This window comes from Apodemus sylvaticus, chromosome 5 (genome assembly GCF_947179515.1).
Source record: "Apodemus sylvaticus chromosome 5, mApoSyl1.1, whole genome shotgun sequence".
In the NCBI taxonomy this organism is placed as follows: domain Eukaryota; kingdom Metazoa; phylum Chordata; class Mammalia; order Rodentia; family Muridae; genus Apodemus; species Apodemus sylvaticus.
Window position 1 is genome coordinate 141,835,465 of NC_067476.1, and position 15,274 is coordinate 141,850,738.

The window sequence follows — 15,274 nt, forward strand, 5'->3', positions numbered from 1 at the left end:
AGGCACATCAATAAAACATAAAATAATAAATCTTTAGAGGCTGGAGAGATGGCTCAGCAGGCAAGCACACATACTGCTCTTTCGGATGATCTCAGTTTGGTTCCAAAAATCCATATCAGGCAGCTTGGGGGGACCCAACCTGGACCCTTCAGGCAACTACACGTGCAGACACCGCCACTCCATCTACACATAATTAAAAATAAAAGTAAATCTTCAAAATGTTGGAAGTCCGATGTAGCCAGGCAGAGTATGGTGCTCCTATAATCAGCAGTACTTGGGGACTGCTGGTCATGAGTTTGAAGCCAGCTTAGACTGCATAGGGAGATCCTGTCCCAGGAACAAACAACAACAAAACACTAGAGAAAAGCCTATTGCAGTAACCTGGTTACTCATTCTTTTAGCCCAGAATGAGAGTGGGGCTGAGCAGAGGCAGAAAGGCACCGACCTAGCAGAGCCCACATGGGGTGGGGCTGTGTATGGTCGTCTGGGGCCGGGAAGCCTGCTCTATCACCGGTTCCTTCCTGCTGCACCTCAGGATGTCTCCAAGGTCATCCGTATGCCCCCCCCCCCTCCACATGTCACTATGGTTGTGAATGTTCTTTCCCACTGGCCTAGTGTCTGTCAGAATGTCTGGGTCCTAGGTGTCCTCCATCAATACTGTAGGTTTTGTTTTTTGTTTTACCTCTTGGGAAGGTTTTCATTTTGTTTAGTAAACTGGTAAGTTTAAACTAGTTCCATCTACCCCCATCCACAGTGAAACAGAAGAAATCCACTCCCTTGCCACGAGTTGGCCTGAGATATTTAAAGAGCGCCATTTTGGTCTCATTCAGCATTTCTCTAGCCAGGCTCAGTGCCAAGGCTCCAGAGACATCTTTCTCAGGCGGAGGGTCTTCCTCTCCAGTTGCTCTTTCCATCACAGTTTCAAGATGGCCTCAGTCCCCCAACCCCATCCCTTCACACACAGTACACACACACACACACACACACACACACACAGACAGACATCACACTTCCTGCCTTTCTGCAGTGTGTCAGAGTTTCAGAGTTCACTTTGTACCACTAAGGCACTAAGATGATAGCTGCAGATACTCAGGCCAGCTGGAGGCATGGAAGATGGGTAGATGGTGACTTAGTGGGAAGTTTTGTAAGGAACCAGGGTGACTAGGTCCCTTCCATAGAGGACACCTGTCACCCCGATGCTAGAATGCCAAGGAAACAGGTGGGGACTGGAGTCCAGGCCTGGATTTTGAGTGAGGTGTAGGAGAATGGTTTCTCCGAGAGGCAGGCACAGGCTTCTTATTTTTATGCTGTGCTAAAATCTGTGTGGCATCGAGCAAATCACTTTCCTTCTCTGGATCTGTAGCCTCATCCTGAAGTGTAGAGATTTCTCCAAGGCCAGCTGATGCCTCTAACATGTGACTTTGTGTGCATACATGTTCACTCAGCACATTACTGCATGTCTGCTCTGTGTTAAGAACAGCATGAGGCATCAGTGAGGGCAAGTAGACTAACCCGGCTCTTGCCCCCTGCATCACATGACCGCCTGCATCACATGACCCAGTAAGGGACAAATGATAAACAGATGAGTTACAGAAATGGAAACAGTTGAACATTGTGGCTAGACAGATTTGAGACTGGGGGAAGTCCAAATGCTGATGTGAACGCCCCGAGAGCAGAACCCTGAGAGCTGCGGGGTGCAGGGACACTGGAGGGGGTGCAGGGCCCCACCTTGTTCCAGGGCTTGGGAACTGTGCCGGCCTGGCGGGTAGTGGATGGAGCCCTGGGCTCATGATTCCCACCCAGAAAGCCTGCTGGTGGATCTGGCTTGCCTGTGAGGTTTCACGGTCTGTGATTTCTCCTTAGGGGCTTCACCGGGTCTTTCTCCCAGAAATCCAGCGCGATCCTCGGCCTTTCATCCTTCTGAGCTTAGGATCAGAGTTGATACGAGTAAGGAAAGAGAAGTTTTATGAGATGGTGGATGAGGAGACAAAAGCAAAGATAATAAAGATGGACGTGGAGTATCCGAGGTCAGTGCCGAGAATGTGCTTACATGTTTTAGATCCACTGAATAAGACTTTCCACCCAGCAAGGAGGGTGGGAGGGGAAGGGAGAGAGGAGGCGGGGTGCGGGGTCAGGGGGAGGGGGAGTATGCATGTGCAGGTGTATTATTCTGTGTATGTGTGAGTGCATGTGTGTGTATGTGTGTGTGTTAGAAACAGTGCTACATGTCCCCATTGTTTTTTTAATCAGACAGACGGCAGGGTGTTCTCAGACACATTCTGGTTTTGCATGTATGTGAAAAATTTAGCTGTTTACTTTTTAAAAGCTTAAATCAATGCACATGCATTAGATTTCATTGAAGCATTTTCAAACAAAATTTGTTTTCTCTCCTATCCCTCCGGCTTACCCTGGTCCCCTTCCGCCCCACCCCCACAGACTCTAGGGTGAATTAGAGAAACAATGCAATGAGCTCACTAAACCCTGCACTGGACAGACTCATTGCTCAGGGCAGTTAGATGTGTAAGTAGGAGGCACTGAAGCCAGGCATGGCAGCTCAGGTCAGTAAACCTGGCACTGGGGCGGTAGAGGTAGGAAGATCCGGAGTTCAGAGCCATCTAGTGGGCTGGAGAGATGGCTCAGCGGCTAAGAGCACTGACCTTCCAGAGGTCCTGAGTTCAATTCCCAGCAACCACATGGTGGCTCACAGCCATCTGATGCCCTCTTCCCGTCTGTCTGAAGAGAGCAATAGCACACTCATATACATAAATAAATAAATCTTAAAAAAAAAAAGCTATCTAGTGAGTTTGGGACCAGTCTGAGGTACATGAAGCCCTGTCTCAAAATTAAAAACAAAAGCAAAAGAAACTGGGTAGATTTAAGAAAAATCATGAAACCAAAAGAAAAAAAAACTGGGTGGTGGTGGCACACACCTTTAATCCTAGCACTAGGGAGGCAGAGGCAAGCGGATTTCTGAGTTCGAGGCAGGCCAGCCTGGTCTACAGAGTGAGTTCCAGGACAGCCAGGGCTACACAGAGAAACTCTGTCTCGGAAAAAACCAAAAAAAACAAAAAAACAAACAACAAAAAAAAAAAAACCAAAAAAACCACCAATCCCGAGCAGAGCAAAGAACACTTTATATGTGGGCGTGGCCAAGCTTCGGGCTGTCAGTGAGAGAAACCGCTGGTGGCTTCTTCCTGCTTCAGGGCGCCATTTTCTTCTGCATCCTGCTAAGTGTCTCTATTAAATGGTCTTCCAGAACAACCTCCTGGATGACTGTTGTGGGCACCTCAGCCTGTGGCAGGGGCAGCGTTTGTGAGTGTCTAACTCCTGGCTGGAACAGGAGCTGTTTGGAGCAGTTGCCTGTGTCCTGCTTGGCAAGGACCTTGAGGTACCATCTCAAGGCTGTCAGACAGGATTGTCGTCTCACTAATGGTTGAACTCAGGGCTTCCTAGAAGGCCCAGTCACACAGGAAGCAGGGCCAACATGTAGTTTAAATTTTTTGTATTTGAACTGGGGCATCTATCCTATGAATGTCATAGGCTAGACAACCTGAATGCTACCCCTTCAATGCCCATGTCATGACACACAGGACGAAGCATAGATCTGACTACAGTGATAGAGCTACAGTATAGGAGAGGTTGGGGGTTAGAGCTAGATACTATTTACTCAAACAATAGACTAGAAACCAGCATGACCACCAGGACCTGTAGGTAACATACAGTTTTGTCTACCTTGGACTCCAGGTCCAAAAATAAATTATCCTGTGGGGATGTGTAACTATGTGCCTGTCCACAGGCTTTGGCAAGTTCCCCTGGCCTCTTCAAGCCTGTAGTTCATGTCTATGTAATGGGTTAGCTGTGAAAACTAAAGACTCAGCCAAGCATTGGTGGAGCACACCTTTAATCCCAGCACTCGGGAAGCAGAGGCAGGCAGATTTCTGAGTTTGAAGCCAGCCTGGTCTACAGAATGAGTTCCAGGACAGCCAGGTCTACACAGAGAAACCCTGTCTGGGGGGGGGGAGGGGGGAGGGGAAGAAAAGAAAAGAAGAAAAGAAAAGCAAAACTAAAGACTCAGCAAGTGTGGCCATTGGTCCTAGCACCCAGGAGGTAGAGGCAGGCAGATCTCTGGGTTCGAGGACAGCCTTATCCACAGATCAAGCTCCAGGAAATCCAGGGCTACACAGAGAAACCCTGTCTTGAAAAAACAAACAAACAAAAAGACTCAGCCAGTGTAAAGGCTAGCCATGTGGTAAATGCTATCGAGAGTCAGATAATACTCTATTGGCTAAGAAGACATGAGTTAAGGGAACTTTTAAAGAGGGACTGTCTGGTCCATGAGCTGGCAAATATCTGACAGCAAGGTTTCTGGGAGTCGGGACAATCTTGCCAAGTATCATGTTTATTTCTATGGTATAATATATAATATACCATCCAGCTAATTTCTAGTTACCAACATGATATCACTCAGCATGGCACTGAGAAGAGATGCCCACAGTTAGCTTTCATGAGTGGGTGGGGATGTTACTGATATTTGAAGGTCTGTGTAGCCCACTCTGGCTGCTGGGTGTTGTCTTAGGTTGATGTCTAGGGATGGCAATTGCCTTTGTCAGGATCAAGGTCATTTAGCCAGGGACGGCTCATGGTTACTCAAGAGCTGTTAGGCTTGCCCCCTTGGACAGGTGAGTCCAGATAAGGCAGAAGAAGTTTGGCAATGCTCTTCCTGTACTGTGGTATCAGAAGGAAAAGAGCCAATAAGTACTGAGCCCATCCCACTTCACTGTGTGTCCCTGAGATGCTGTGAGGGAGGGGCCGAGGCAGGATCAGGGCTCCTTGGCCACCCAGGGCAGCCACCCTATTTCTCTCAAGATTTGTCTGTTCTGGGCTTTTCATGTAACAGAATAATTGTGTTTGTGTGTGTGTGTGTGTGTGTGTGTGTGTGTGTGTGTAAGAGAGAGACAGACAGAGGCAGATATATATAGAGAGACAGAGACTAAGGAGAAAGACTTAGACAGTGCTGTTGTGAATGAACAACTTACACAGGTTTATATATGAACCTGTTTTCATTTCTCTGAAGTATATTCTTGATGGAAAATTGCTGATTGCGTGCTAACTGTATATTTAACCTTCTGTGACGTTATCAGGCTGCTCTCCAAAGCAGCCGCACCAAGTAGCACCCCTCAGTCTGTGGGGACTTTGACTCCCTCCAGATTCTGAGCATCTCCATGCTCTGTCCCACAGGAACCAGGGGTGTCTCACTGCGAGGCTCCCTCATCGCATTGTAGTTTTTATTGACATCTCACCCAAAGCTAACGACTGATAGCTATCTTTTTCCCCCCTGATAGGGTCTTGCTATGTAGCTCAGGCTGTCCTAGAACTTATTCATACTCCTCCTCCTGCCCCGTGAGTGCCGAGTTTACCAGAATGTTCCATGGGCAGCTCTCCAATAGCCTTACTTATTATTATTACTTTCAATTTGTTTTATTATTGTGTGTGTTCAAGTTGTGTATGTGTGGGTACCTATGCACCAGGGAGCGCCTACAGAGGTCAGAGGACAACTTTGTGGAGTCTGTTCTCTCCTTCTGCCTTCCCGTGGGCTCTGGGGAATGAACCCTGGAGATCAGGCTTGGTGGCAAGCACCTTTAGCACTGAGCCATCTTGCTGGCCTTCTTTTGCCTTTTTGAGACAGGGTCTCATTATGTGGCCCAGACCACTCCAGTTCACTGTGTGGCCCAGAGCTGCTCGCAAATTCACAGTGATCCTCCTGTGCGTGCTTTTAGAAGTAATGAAATTACAGGCATACATCACTCTCCCTGGTTTGGCTATGTTATTATGGGATATAAAACAAAAGTTAACTTCGATTCACGTTATTAGATTCAATACATCAAAAGTATTATCTCAACACATTATCCATTTGAAAAGTAATAGTTCCAATTGCTTTGTGGTTGGGAGTCTGACTCACGCTGGCCACATTTCCGGCACTTACTAACCCACTCATGGCTCCTGGCCACGGCAGCAGGGCAGCAGGGCAGCACAGACTTTAGGGACTGAGTTGGTAGAAAGGCGAAGTAGAGAAATGTGGGGAAGAACGGAGGTAGGGTGCAGAGCATATGGTTAGGATTTGGAAGGAGCAGTGGGAACATCTGATCAGCATGGACAGAGGGCAGAGCTGGAACACAGCTTCTGTGTTTGCCCTTCAGCGACGAAGACCTGTGTCAGAGTTTCCTGAAGGAAAACGACTGGACTATCTTTCGGAAGGATTTGCTGCGGCTATTGGTGGAGCCCCTCAACAAACAGGCGTTCATCCCGGGCCAGACCAAGAAGAAAGAGATCTACGACCCTAAGTCTTTGTTCCTGGATTTGTGTAGCCTTGAAAGGAAGGCAAAACAGCGCCATCTTGTTTTTCTGGCGCCCCAGAAATACCTGCCCCCCTTGAAGATTGTCCAAGCCATCTCAGCACCCCGGCACAAAATCCAAGAACTGCTGCCTCAGTATAAAAACCCAGGGGTCCTTGTTTAGAAGGAATAAAGTACATTCTGATTAGCTTCTCTATTCTCTGCATGACCCCCATAGGATTTGCAGGCGTAGGGTGGGGAAGGTAGAGAGGTGTGGTCCCCCTTGACACGAGGACAGGAAGGAGGAGAGATGGACGCCCAGGAGGCGGGGCTGTGTCTATTACTGGGGAACTAGAGTGACCATTCCCCATTTAGACGGTGCTCCTTCACCCCAATCAGTGGATCCTGTGCCAGGAACCAAGGCAGACCAACCGCTGTCAGTCCACACACCGTGTAAGAAAATCAAGAAACCTAATATTTTAGCGTGTTCCTACTGGGTTTATTTTTATGCATGAGAAACTAATTTAAATTTTTTTTTTCCGAGACAGGGTTTTTCTGTATAGCCCTGGCTGTCCTGGAACTCACTGTGTAGACCAGGCTGGCCTAAAATATTTTAAAGAAGACATGTCTGGAATGTGTTGGACCTACAAGCTTGTAGGCTAGGCCTCTCTGGTTGAATGGCAAGGTTGGCATCCTATGATGGCACAGGCCCACCAGAGACAAGCAGGCAGTAGAGACAGAGTTCGGGAAGACTCCTTGGTCCCCCTGGTACTTCTTATTTTTGGGCACCTGTTCCCACACAGCCTCAGTACTACAAACTAATCGCCATGCCACTCCTCCACATGAGCACTCCAAGACCTGAAGGTCACGAAAGCACAGTCCTCACATCCCCATGGCTAAGGCCACACACATTCACCTGCAACCTAGCAAGGAAAGGCCTGGGCCTTGGACTTTGGGTCAGGAACCCTGGAGAGCCTGGCTCTGTCCCTCCCTGGGGCCCCTTGAGAAACATGAGTCAGTGTAGTGCCTGCATGTCTGTCGTCCCCAGCAGTGAACCATGAATTTGAGAAGCTCAGTGGACTGCACGATATGTTCAACGGTAGAAGTGCTTGTATTAATAACCATTTTCTTGCCGGGCGGTGGTGGCGCACGCCTGTAATCCCAGCACTTGGGAGGCAGAGGCAGGCGGATTTCTGAGTTCGAGGCCAGCCTGGTCTACAGAGTGAGTCTAGGACAGCCAGGGCTACACAGAGAAACCCTGTCTCAAAAAAAAATTTTTTTTTCTTGTACACTCAATAGGAGAAACGGGAGTTTTTTCTTCTCAGTAGAGAGTATAGATGTTATAGAGAAGTGGACTTCAGGGTTTTGACTTCTCAAGTGACTTCAGAGTCAAGAGATCAGGGACACTGAAGCAGGGTGAGGTGACATATATCTATCTGTAATCTTTGCACTGGGGAAAGAGGTCTGGAGGGACAGGAGTGTCCTAGTTTCGTCATCAACTTGACACACCTGGGAAGAGGAACCTTCAACTGAAGCACTGCCTTGATTGACTGGCTTTCAGGCATATCTGTGGTACTTTTCTTGATTGTTAACTGATGTGAGGGCCCAGCCCATGGTGTCTGTTGCCATCCCTGGGCCCATGGGTGTGGGCTGTATAGAAGAGATATTTGACTGTGGTGAGCCTGGAAGCAGCCTTCCTCTCTCATCTCTGCTTCAGTTCCTGCCTCCGGGTTCTTGCCTTTGGTGTCCCTGGACGATGGGCTGTAACCTCAAAGCCAAATAAGCTCTTTATTCCCTCCAGTGGTTTATAGTCATCTGTCAAACCAGGACAAGGAGCTCCTGGTCACCCACTATACAGTGACTTGGAGGACAGCCTGGGCTACATGAGACCCTGTCAACACAAAACATCAGCAGTCCTGTAGAGCAGGCTATGGCCTACAAAGAGCAGGTACCACTGTCTGGGGCCTAGGAAAGTGTGGTGCCTTACTAAGGATCTCTTTGGGTTGCTTCATTCATGAGATATGAGCTTTTTGGGCAGTTGCTCTGAGGCAGCTAAGAGGAAGATGAGGAAGTCTGTTGTTCAGTAGGCCAGGCACCTCTAGCCAGCATACAGAGCCAGAGGGTACTTTAGGCTTCACAGGATGGTCCTCACCCTATGGTTCCTCTTACAGAGCCAGCTCACCTCAGGGAAGAGACGATAAAAAAAATATGTAAACAAGAGAGAATGGCTGGTGAAGACAAAGTAGGTGGAAATTTGGACCTGACCCACTGGCCACAGTTTGCTGTGCTCAACAAAGGTAGCTGGGGGCCTTGAAGGTTCTTAAACAGATGTAACTTGGCCAGAGAAAAGAAAAGGGGCTCCTAAGAATTGAGCACCCACAGGCCAGCCCTCTTGCTAAGTATCTGTGGGATCCAGTGAGCCGCTGGCTCCTGCCAGCTCTTCCCCATTGGGCTGTTGAGGTGATTGATACGTGTATAAGGAGGTAACATTTTCCTTCATCAGGACATTCGGGTCCTTATTCTTGGGAAGTGAGAGAAAAGCTTCCATAATGTTCTTCCACACATTCTCTGCAGCAACAATTGGGCAAGAAACGGACTCAAAACTGTGCTTGGTAGCACACAGCTAATCACCAAACTCCAGAGGCCTCACTGGTCAATATTGATACCACGGCTCAAAAATCAAAATGAGGAAAGGAGAGCCAGGGGCGAAGGCAGGAAAGAGGAGGTTAAAGAGAAGAGAAAGAAAAGCAGTGTGTGTGAGGGAGGGAGAAGCTAGAGGAGGAAGCGCATCCTGGGGTAATGGCCCAGACTGAGGACAAGCCATAGGGGGTGCTTCAGGAACTCACAGGGAGCAGAATACAGGTCTCTGAGTCTCCAGGGCAGTGACAGGGTTTAGAGGGAGGAAACCTGCAGAGGTAGGTGTCCTCTCCACAGACAGCAGGGAGCTCCTGTGTGGCTGCTCCTATGAACTCAGTGAACAGGCATGCGTGCTTGAGCAGTGTGAACCGTCTGCTCTACCCCACCATCCTGGTCAATAATTCCTGGTTTATCAAACACAGTGGAAGTGCCTGGTACTCAGCAGTCGTGTTTAGTACCATTTAACAAGGAGCCCTATCACCAGGGACAGCTTCCCTCACCAACAGGGCCAAACATCAGAGCTGGGCCTGACAATCAGCAGCGATAAAAAGCCATCAGCAAATGAATAGTAGTTCCAGGAGCCAAGCTGGCCACTCGGCCCATCCTGCCATCTTCTCTAATGACCTGGCTGATGTCAACATTAAGGGGCAGCCAGGCAGGTGGAGGTCAGAGGGTCACTCACCTTGTTGGCAGACAATGGGAGAGGGTGCTGCTTAAGACCTTGGTGGGGAGGCGGGTGGGGGCAGTCAGGGTAGGACAACCTCTGAGCTGAGCTGACAGGCCTCTGCCTCTCTACACGCTGCCCCCACCTGAAGCAGTCTGCAATGCAGATCCGGGGTCAGCATCACTGGAGGAGGATAAACCAGGAATTATTTGGGAGAGTTCGTTCAGAAGGTAGATGTGATGCCGCCTGGCACAGGGTAAGCAAAAGATGTCGGCTTCATACTGCCGAGGCCTGATAGACACAGAGCCGAGTACAGGGCTGAGGCTCCAGGAAGCCCACAGCCCTAGTCCTGAGAAAAGGAAAGGTGCCGGAACCGGTGGAATATCACCACACTTGGGGAGGCTGAAGCAAGAGGCTCACCACAAGTCTGAGGCTACCCTTGGCTACCCAATGAGATCCCATCTCAAAAATAAAAACAAACAGCAGGAGAAATTTCCAGGCTTAGGCATGAGTGTGTGTGATACCTTGCAGAGGTGCTCTGGTCTGGTTCCCACCATAACGAAACATCCCAAGTTGATTTAGAACAAAGAGTAATTTATTTTGTTCATGGTTTTCAAAGCTGGGAAGTCAGAATAGCATGCTGTCAGCCCTGTTGAGGTCTTCCTGGCTGCTCACGTGACAGCTAACATGACAAGAGGGGGGTCACATGGAGAGGCAGGACAACCTAGGCTTGGCTCAGGCTTTTATGATAATTATTCTTGAAAGAACAACTGGGGCTCATGACAGTTACCTGAGTGCTGGGTATGGTGGCGCACACCTTTAACCCAGCCCTGGGGAAGCAGAGGCAGGTGGATCATTGTGAGTTCCAGGCTAGGCAGGGCTACATTGTAAGACCCACCTACCTTAATCTCTGGAGGGTAGCATCTGCCCAAATATTCCAAGGGCCTCCCATGTGGCCCCTACCTCTTGATTATTGTGAGACAGCCTGGGTTGGAAACTCACTGGAGCCAAGGATATATCCTCAATTCCACTCATCTTGCCTTCACCTGAGTCCTGGGACCACAGTCCTGCACCAACATGCTTAGTGGTATGCGATGCTAGTGATCTAAACCTGGGGCTGTGGACTGGAAGCACCCTACCACTGAGCTACACCCTCATTCCATAGGTCCCACTTGACAACACTGCCACACAAGGACAGAGCTTCCTACACATGAGCCCATGGGGACATACTCAGACTAAACCCCAGCAAAAGACTGACACTCTGAAAGTCTCGCCTGCCTATTAAGCAGGAGGCAAAAGCCTTGTCTCACCCCACTTGCCCGTTGGGTGTCGGATCCAGGCAGCCTGTGTGCCTTTCCACAAGCTGCCCACTGCTGGTTAGTCACTTTTGAGTGTGTGCACTGCTGCCCACTCCTGGTTAGTCACTTCTGAGTATGTGCACTGCTACGCCACCGTTACTCATCTCTTCCCAGCGAGCCACCTGTTTTCTGGAGAGAAATTCTGTGTACCCAGCCTCGAGACTGCACGAGACGGAACACTCGCTCGCCCTCCGCCATGATCTCCCATATGTAAGGAGGCACACCCAGCCAAAAATAGAGCCCCCTGGCAGTCAAAGCTTCCACTGTTTGGGGGAATTGGGAAAACCCATTGGAGAAACAAGCAGAGGAATGTTGCCAGTGTTTATCACAGGAAGAGCTTTAAGAGCCCGTCTTGGGGCTGGAAGTAAGCACATTTGGTAACTCTCTAGTCCTTGTGTGAGGGGCGGGGTAACCTTACTTTCTGGTCCCGGGAACCTTGAAGGGTGAGGCGGACAGCTTTGGGAGCCCAGGTCACTTTGCCCTGGTGCCTCCTGCCATGTCTTTAACAAGGGACTTAGTTGCAGACCTGTCACTGGGGACTGTGGGATGACCTCAGTTTCTAGTGGCCAAGGAGTGGGGACCAAAGCTGGAAGAGAGAGGTATTTGTGGGTGCTGCAGGGCTGTGACCTTTGGGAACCAACATGGGAGAAGGGGAGAGAGCTGGGGCAGAGAGGAGACGGCACTATGGGACCTTTCCTTTCTAGGGCCCATTACTCTGCTCATCAAGGCTGACCGTCTCTTGTGCTACTTTGCATTCTGTTGCTAGAATAAAACCCTCTGATCAAAACCAAGTTGGAAAGGTTTACTTTAGCTTCCTGGCCCATCATCAAGGAAAGCCAGGGCCAGAGCTGGGGCTCAGCTTGCTTCATATAGAACTCGGAGCAGGAGTGACATCACCCCCAGTGGGCGGGGCCTCCTACATCAATCGAGAACATCCACACAGGTATGGCCACAGGTCAGTCTGAGAGAGGCAGTTCTTCAGATGAAGTGTCCTCGTCCCAGGTGACTCTAGTTTGTGTCACAGCTGAACTATGACAGTTTCTTGCCCCCTACCTATGTTCTTACCTTACCTCACACACACACACACATGTGCGTACATACATGATGAGAGCTGCCTGAGAATGAAGAAGCCTAAGGGTTAGAGACTAGAATTGTTTCCTGATTTAATAGCTGTCTTGTGTTATGTAAACCAATCTCCTTTTCTCTGGGATTGATACATTCTTTGACCTATGTTGAAATTACTTAGGAAAATACACCATATTTTGAGAAAATAGAATTAAATGGGTGACTGAAATAATGGTTCAATGGTTAACGCAATTGCAGGAGGATAAGAGTCCCTAGAACTGGCCGCACTAAGAGGCCATGGCTGCCTCCCTCCACTTACAGCCTGGGAGGGTAGAGACCGGGAATCCCCATATCGGGGAGCTCTGGGCTTGATTGAGAGATCCTGGCTCAATAAGATAGAAGGGGATGGAAGAGGATTCCAATAAGCCTTGGGCCTCTACATGCACTGCACGGCCTATACAAGTCATGTAGACACATGCATGCAGACACATGCATGCAGACACATGAGTGCAGCACATCTTGCACACATACTTGTGGACATACATATAATACAACACAAAGAGAACAATGGGAAAAGGAAAAATAACAATTGGCGAACTCTGAGAGGTCTTCAGGAGTCCTTTGAACCATACTTGCAACTCAAAAGTTATTTTAAGGGCTGGAGAGATGGCTCAGCGGTTAAGAGCACTGACCGTTCTGGAAGAACAATTCTGGAAGGAGTTCTTGAGTTCAAATCCCAGCAACCACATGGCGGCTCACAACCATCCGTAATGAGATCTGATGCCCCCTTCTGGTGTGTCTGAAGACAGTTACAGTGTACTTACATATAATAATAAATAAATCTTTAAAAAGTATTATAAATGGAAACCACATAAAATTTACCATCTTTTAACTATATATGTTAACTATATATATATATTTCAAACAAGGTCTTACTGTGTGTAGCTCAGGTTGGCCTCAGATTCAAACCCAACCAAACAAAACGCACTAATGGTGAATATACACCATTCTGTAGTTGTCCAGTCCTATGGGCTGCAATGTCCAGCACAGTGTCCATTCCTAACAAGGTATGGACTCTGGTGCAGATGATTTATTCTCTGTAGAAATGTCCCGTCTGTTGAGGGATGCTGATGATAGGGTGTGGTGGTTTGAGAGAAAATGACCCCGCAGGCTCACAGGGAGTGGCACTATTGGGAGGTGTGGCCTTGTTAGAGGAGGTGTGTCACAGGGGTTAGGCTTTGGGGTTTCAGAAGTGCCAACCAGGCTCAGTGGCTGGCTCTCCTTGCTGCCTGCAGATCTGGTTGTAGAGCTCTGAGCTCCTCCTTTAGCACCCGTGTCGCCTGCAAGCTTCCCACCATGGCCATGACGATAATGGACCAAACTTTTGAAACAGTAAGCCAGCCACAATTAAAAGCTTTCCTTCACAAGAGTTGCCCTGGCCACAGTATACTGTTCACAGCAATAAGACCATAACCCTAAGATATGGGGGGAGCCAGAGAGGCAAGTGCAGGGAGTGTGTGGCAAATCTCTATACCTGCCGCTCGGTTTTGCTGTGAACTAAAACTGGTTTTTGTGTTTTTTAAACATTCAGTAACAGTGGCCTTTAATATCTAAATAAATAAATAGGTTATGTAATAATAATATAGAAATGTCTATAAACAAAAATAGATTTTGGGGGGGGGGCAAGAATTGTTCTGAGGCCTAGAGAGATGGCTTAGAGGTTAAGAGCACTTGATGCTTCGCTCGAGAGCCAGGTTTGGTCCCCACACGCACATGAGGTGGCTCACACATTTACAACTCCAGCTGCAGGGATTCTGAAGCTGTCTCCTGGCTTCTGCAGGCACCTGCACACACATGAACTGCACACACGTGGTGCACACAGATCCATTTCTTTGTCACAGCTTTGGTTATTCCTGTATGACATCTCTCAGTCTTGTTTTGATGTCCATGCTCCCAATACTTTTGGAGATTACAGGTCAGTTACTTTGTAGCATGTCCTTTGACTTGGGTTTATATGGTATTCTTCTGTGATGAGACTTACCATCTGCATTTGGCAGACAGGAAACCCCAAGAGTGGCATTTTGTGTTGTCCTGCTCCCCCCACCCTGTGCCACCATGCCATGTCCCTGCTGGCTGTTCAACTGAGGCCTCGTACGTGTTAGATAAGCATTCTGCCACCGATCGACATCCTGAGTTCCTTTTATTTTTCATTTTGAGACAAGGTTAGGCTACTGTCAAATTTAAAAACCTCTTATCTCTGCCTCCTGGGCAGCTCGGGTTGGAGGCAAGTGCTTCCATTCCCGCTACTTTGTTCTTCTCTTGGTTCCTAGGAAACAGGGTTTCAGTCTCTTCCTCTGCTGGTGATAGTAACTTGACAAACAAACAAAACAGAACACAAACCCATGTGACATTATCATTTAGGCCTACAATACTGAAGTTATGGTTCAGTGGTATGAAGCACATTCGTGTTGTTGTGCAAAGAGCCCCAGAATTTTATCTCAAAAATGTGGGACTCCATGCTCATCACACACAGACATGCATATGTATATGCATACAGGAAAAATGCTTAAAAATGATAGACTCAAAAAAAAAAAAAAACCCCGAAGATTCCACTTTCTCAGGAGTGAAGGTAACCTTACTTCGATGTCTGTCACTCCATCCATGACCAAGGCTGATTCAGCTGCTTTGGCTGTGTCCCTGCTAAAGTGGCATACTTGGTGAAGAGGATGTGACCTCCTCTAATAAACAAGGTCTTCAGTCAAGGGTGTAAGAGTAGCTTCCGTCCCCTACCAGGACTTCCAAACATGCTCTCAAGCAGTCACAGATTTGGCCAGTGGAAGCCATTTTAAATTGGTTTCTGTCATTTGGGTGCGTCTCTATCATCTTTTAATTAAAAAAAAAAAAAAGTCAGGATGATCCTGTACTTTCCCTGCTTGTAAGCCTAGAATTAGCCTTTTTTTCCAAGATCACTGACACTCTGGAAAAAAAGAATACTTCAGAAGCTTGGTCCCGACTTCTGCCGTTGATGAAGCATGGCTTTGAATGGCCCAGCATTACCTGGAAGGGCAAACACCATTGATCTTTAGATCCTGGAAGGATAACCTGGTACTTCTGCCCCAGGTCAGAGATTCAGAGAAGCACCTCCCACCCAGGTTGAGTATAAAAATCTCTGTACTGCCACTTCAGAAATTCCTTGAGCCTTATCTGGGTGAGTAGTG

At 48.3% G+C, this 15,274-nt stretch overlaps 1 protein-coding gene across 2 annotated transcripts in view; it reads left to right on the forward strand.

Moving 5' to 3' along the window:
- Cnbd2 (cyclic nucleotide binding domain containing 2) overlaps positions 1-6,516 on the forward strand; it is a 55,126-nt gene extending 48,610 nt beyond the window's left edge. For both annotated transcript variants that reach the window (XM_052184099.1, XM_052184100.1), the window contains exons 12-13: positions 1,864-2,027; positions 6,198-6,516. In XM_052184099.1, coding sequence (XP_052040059.1) covers positions 1,864-2,027; positions 6,198-6,516 — 483 coding nt within the window. The remainder of the gene's footprint in view (positions 1-1,863; positions 2,028-6,197) is intronic.
- Positions 6,517-15,274: the final 8,758 nt, after the last annotated feature.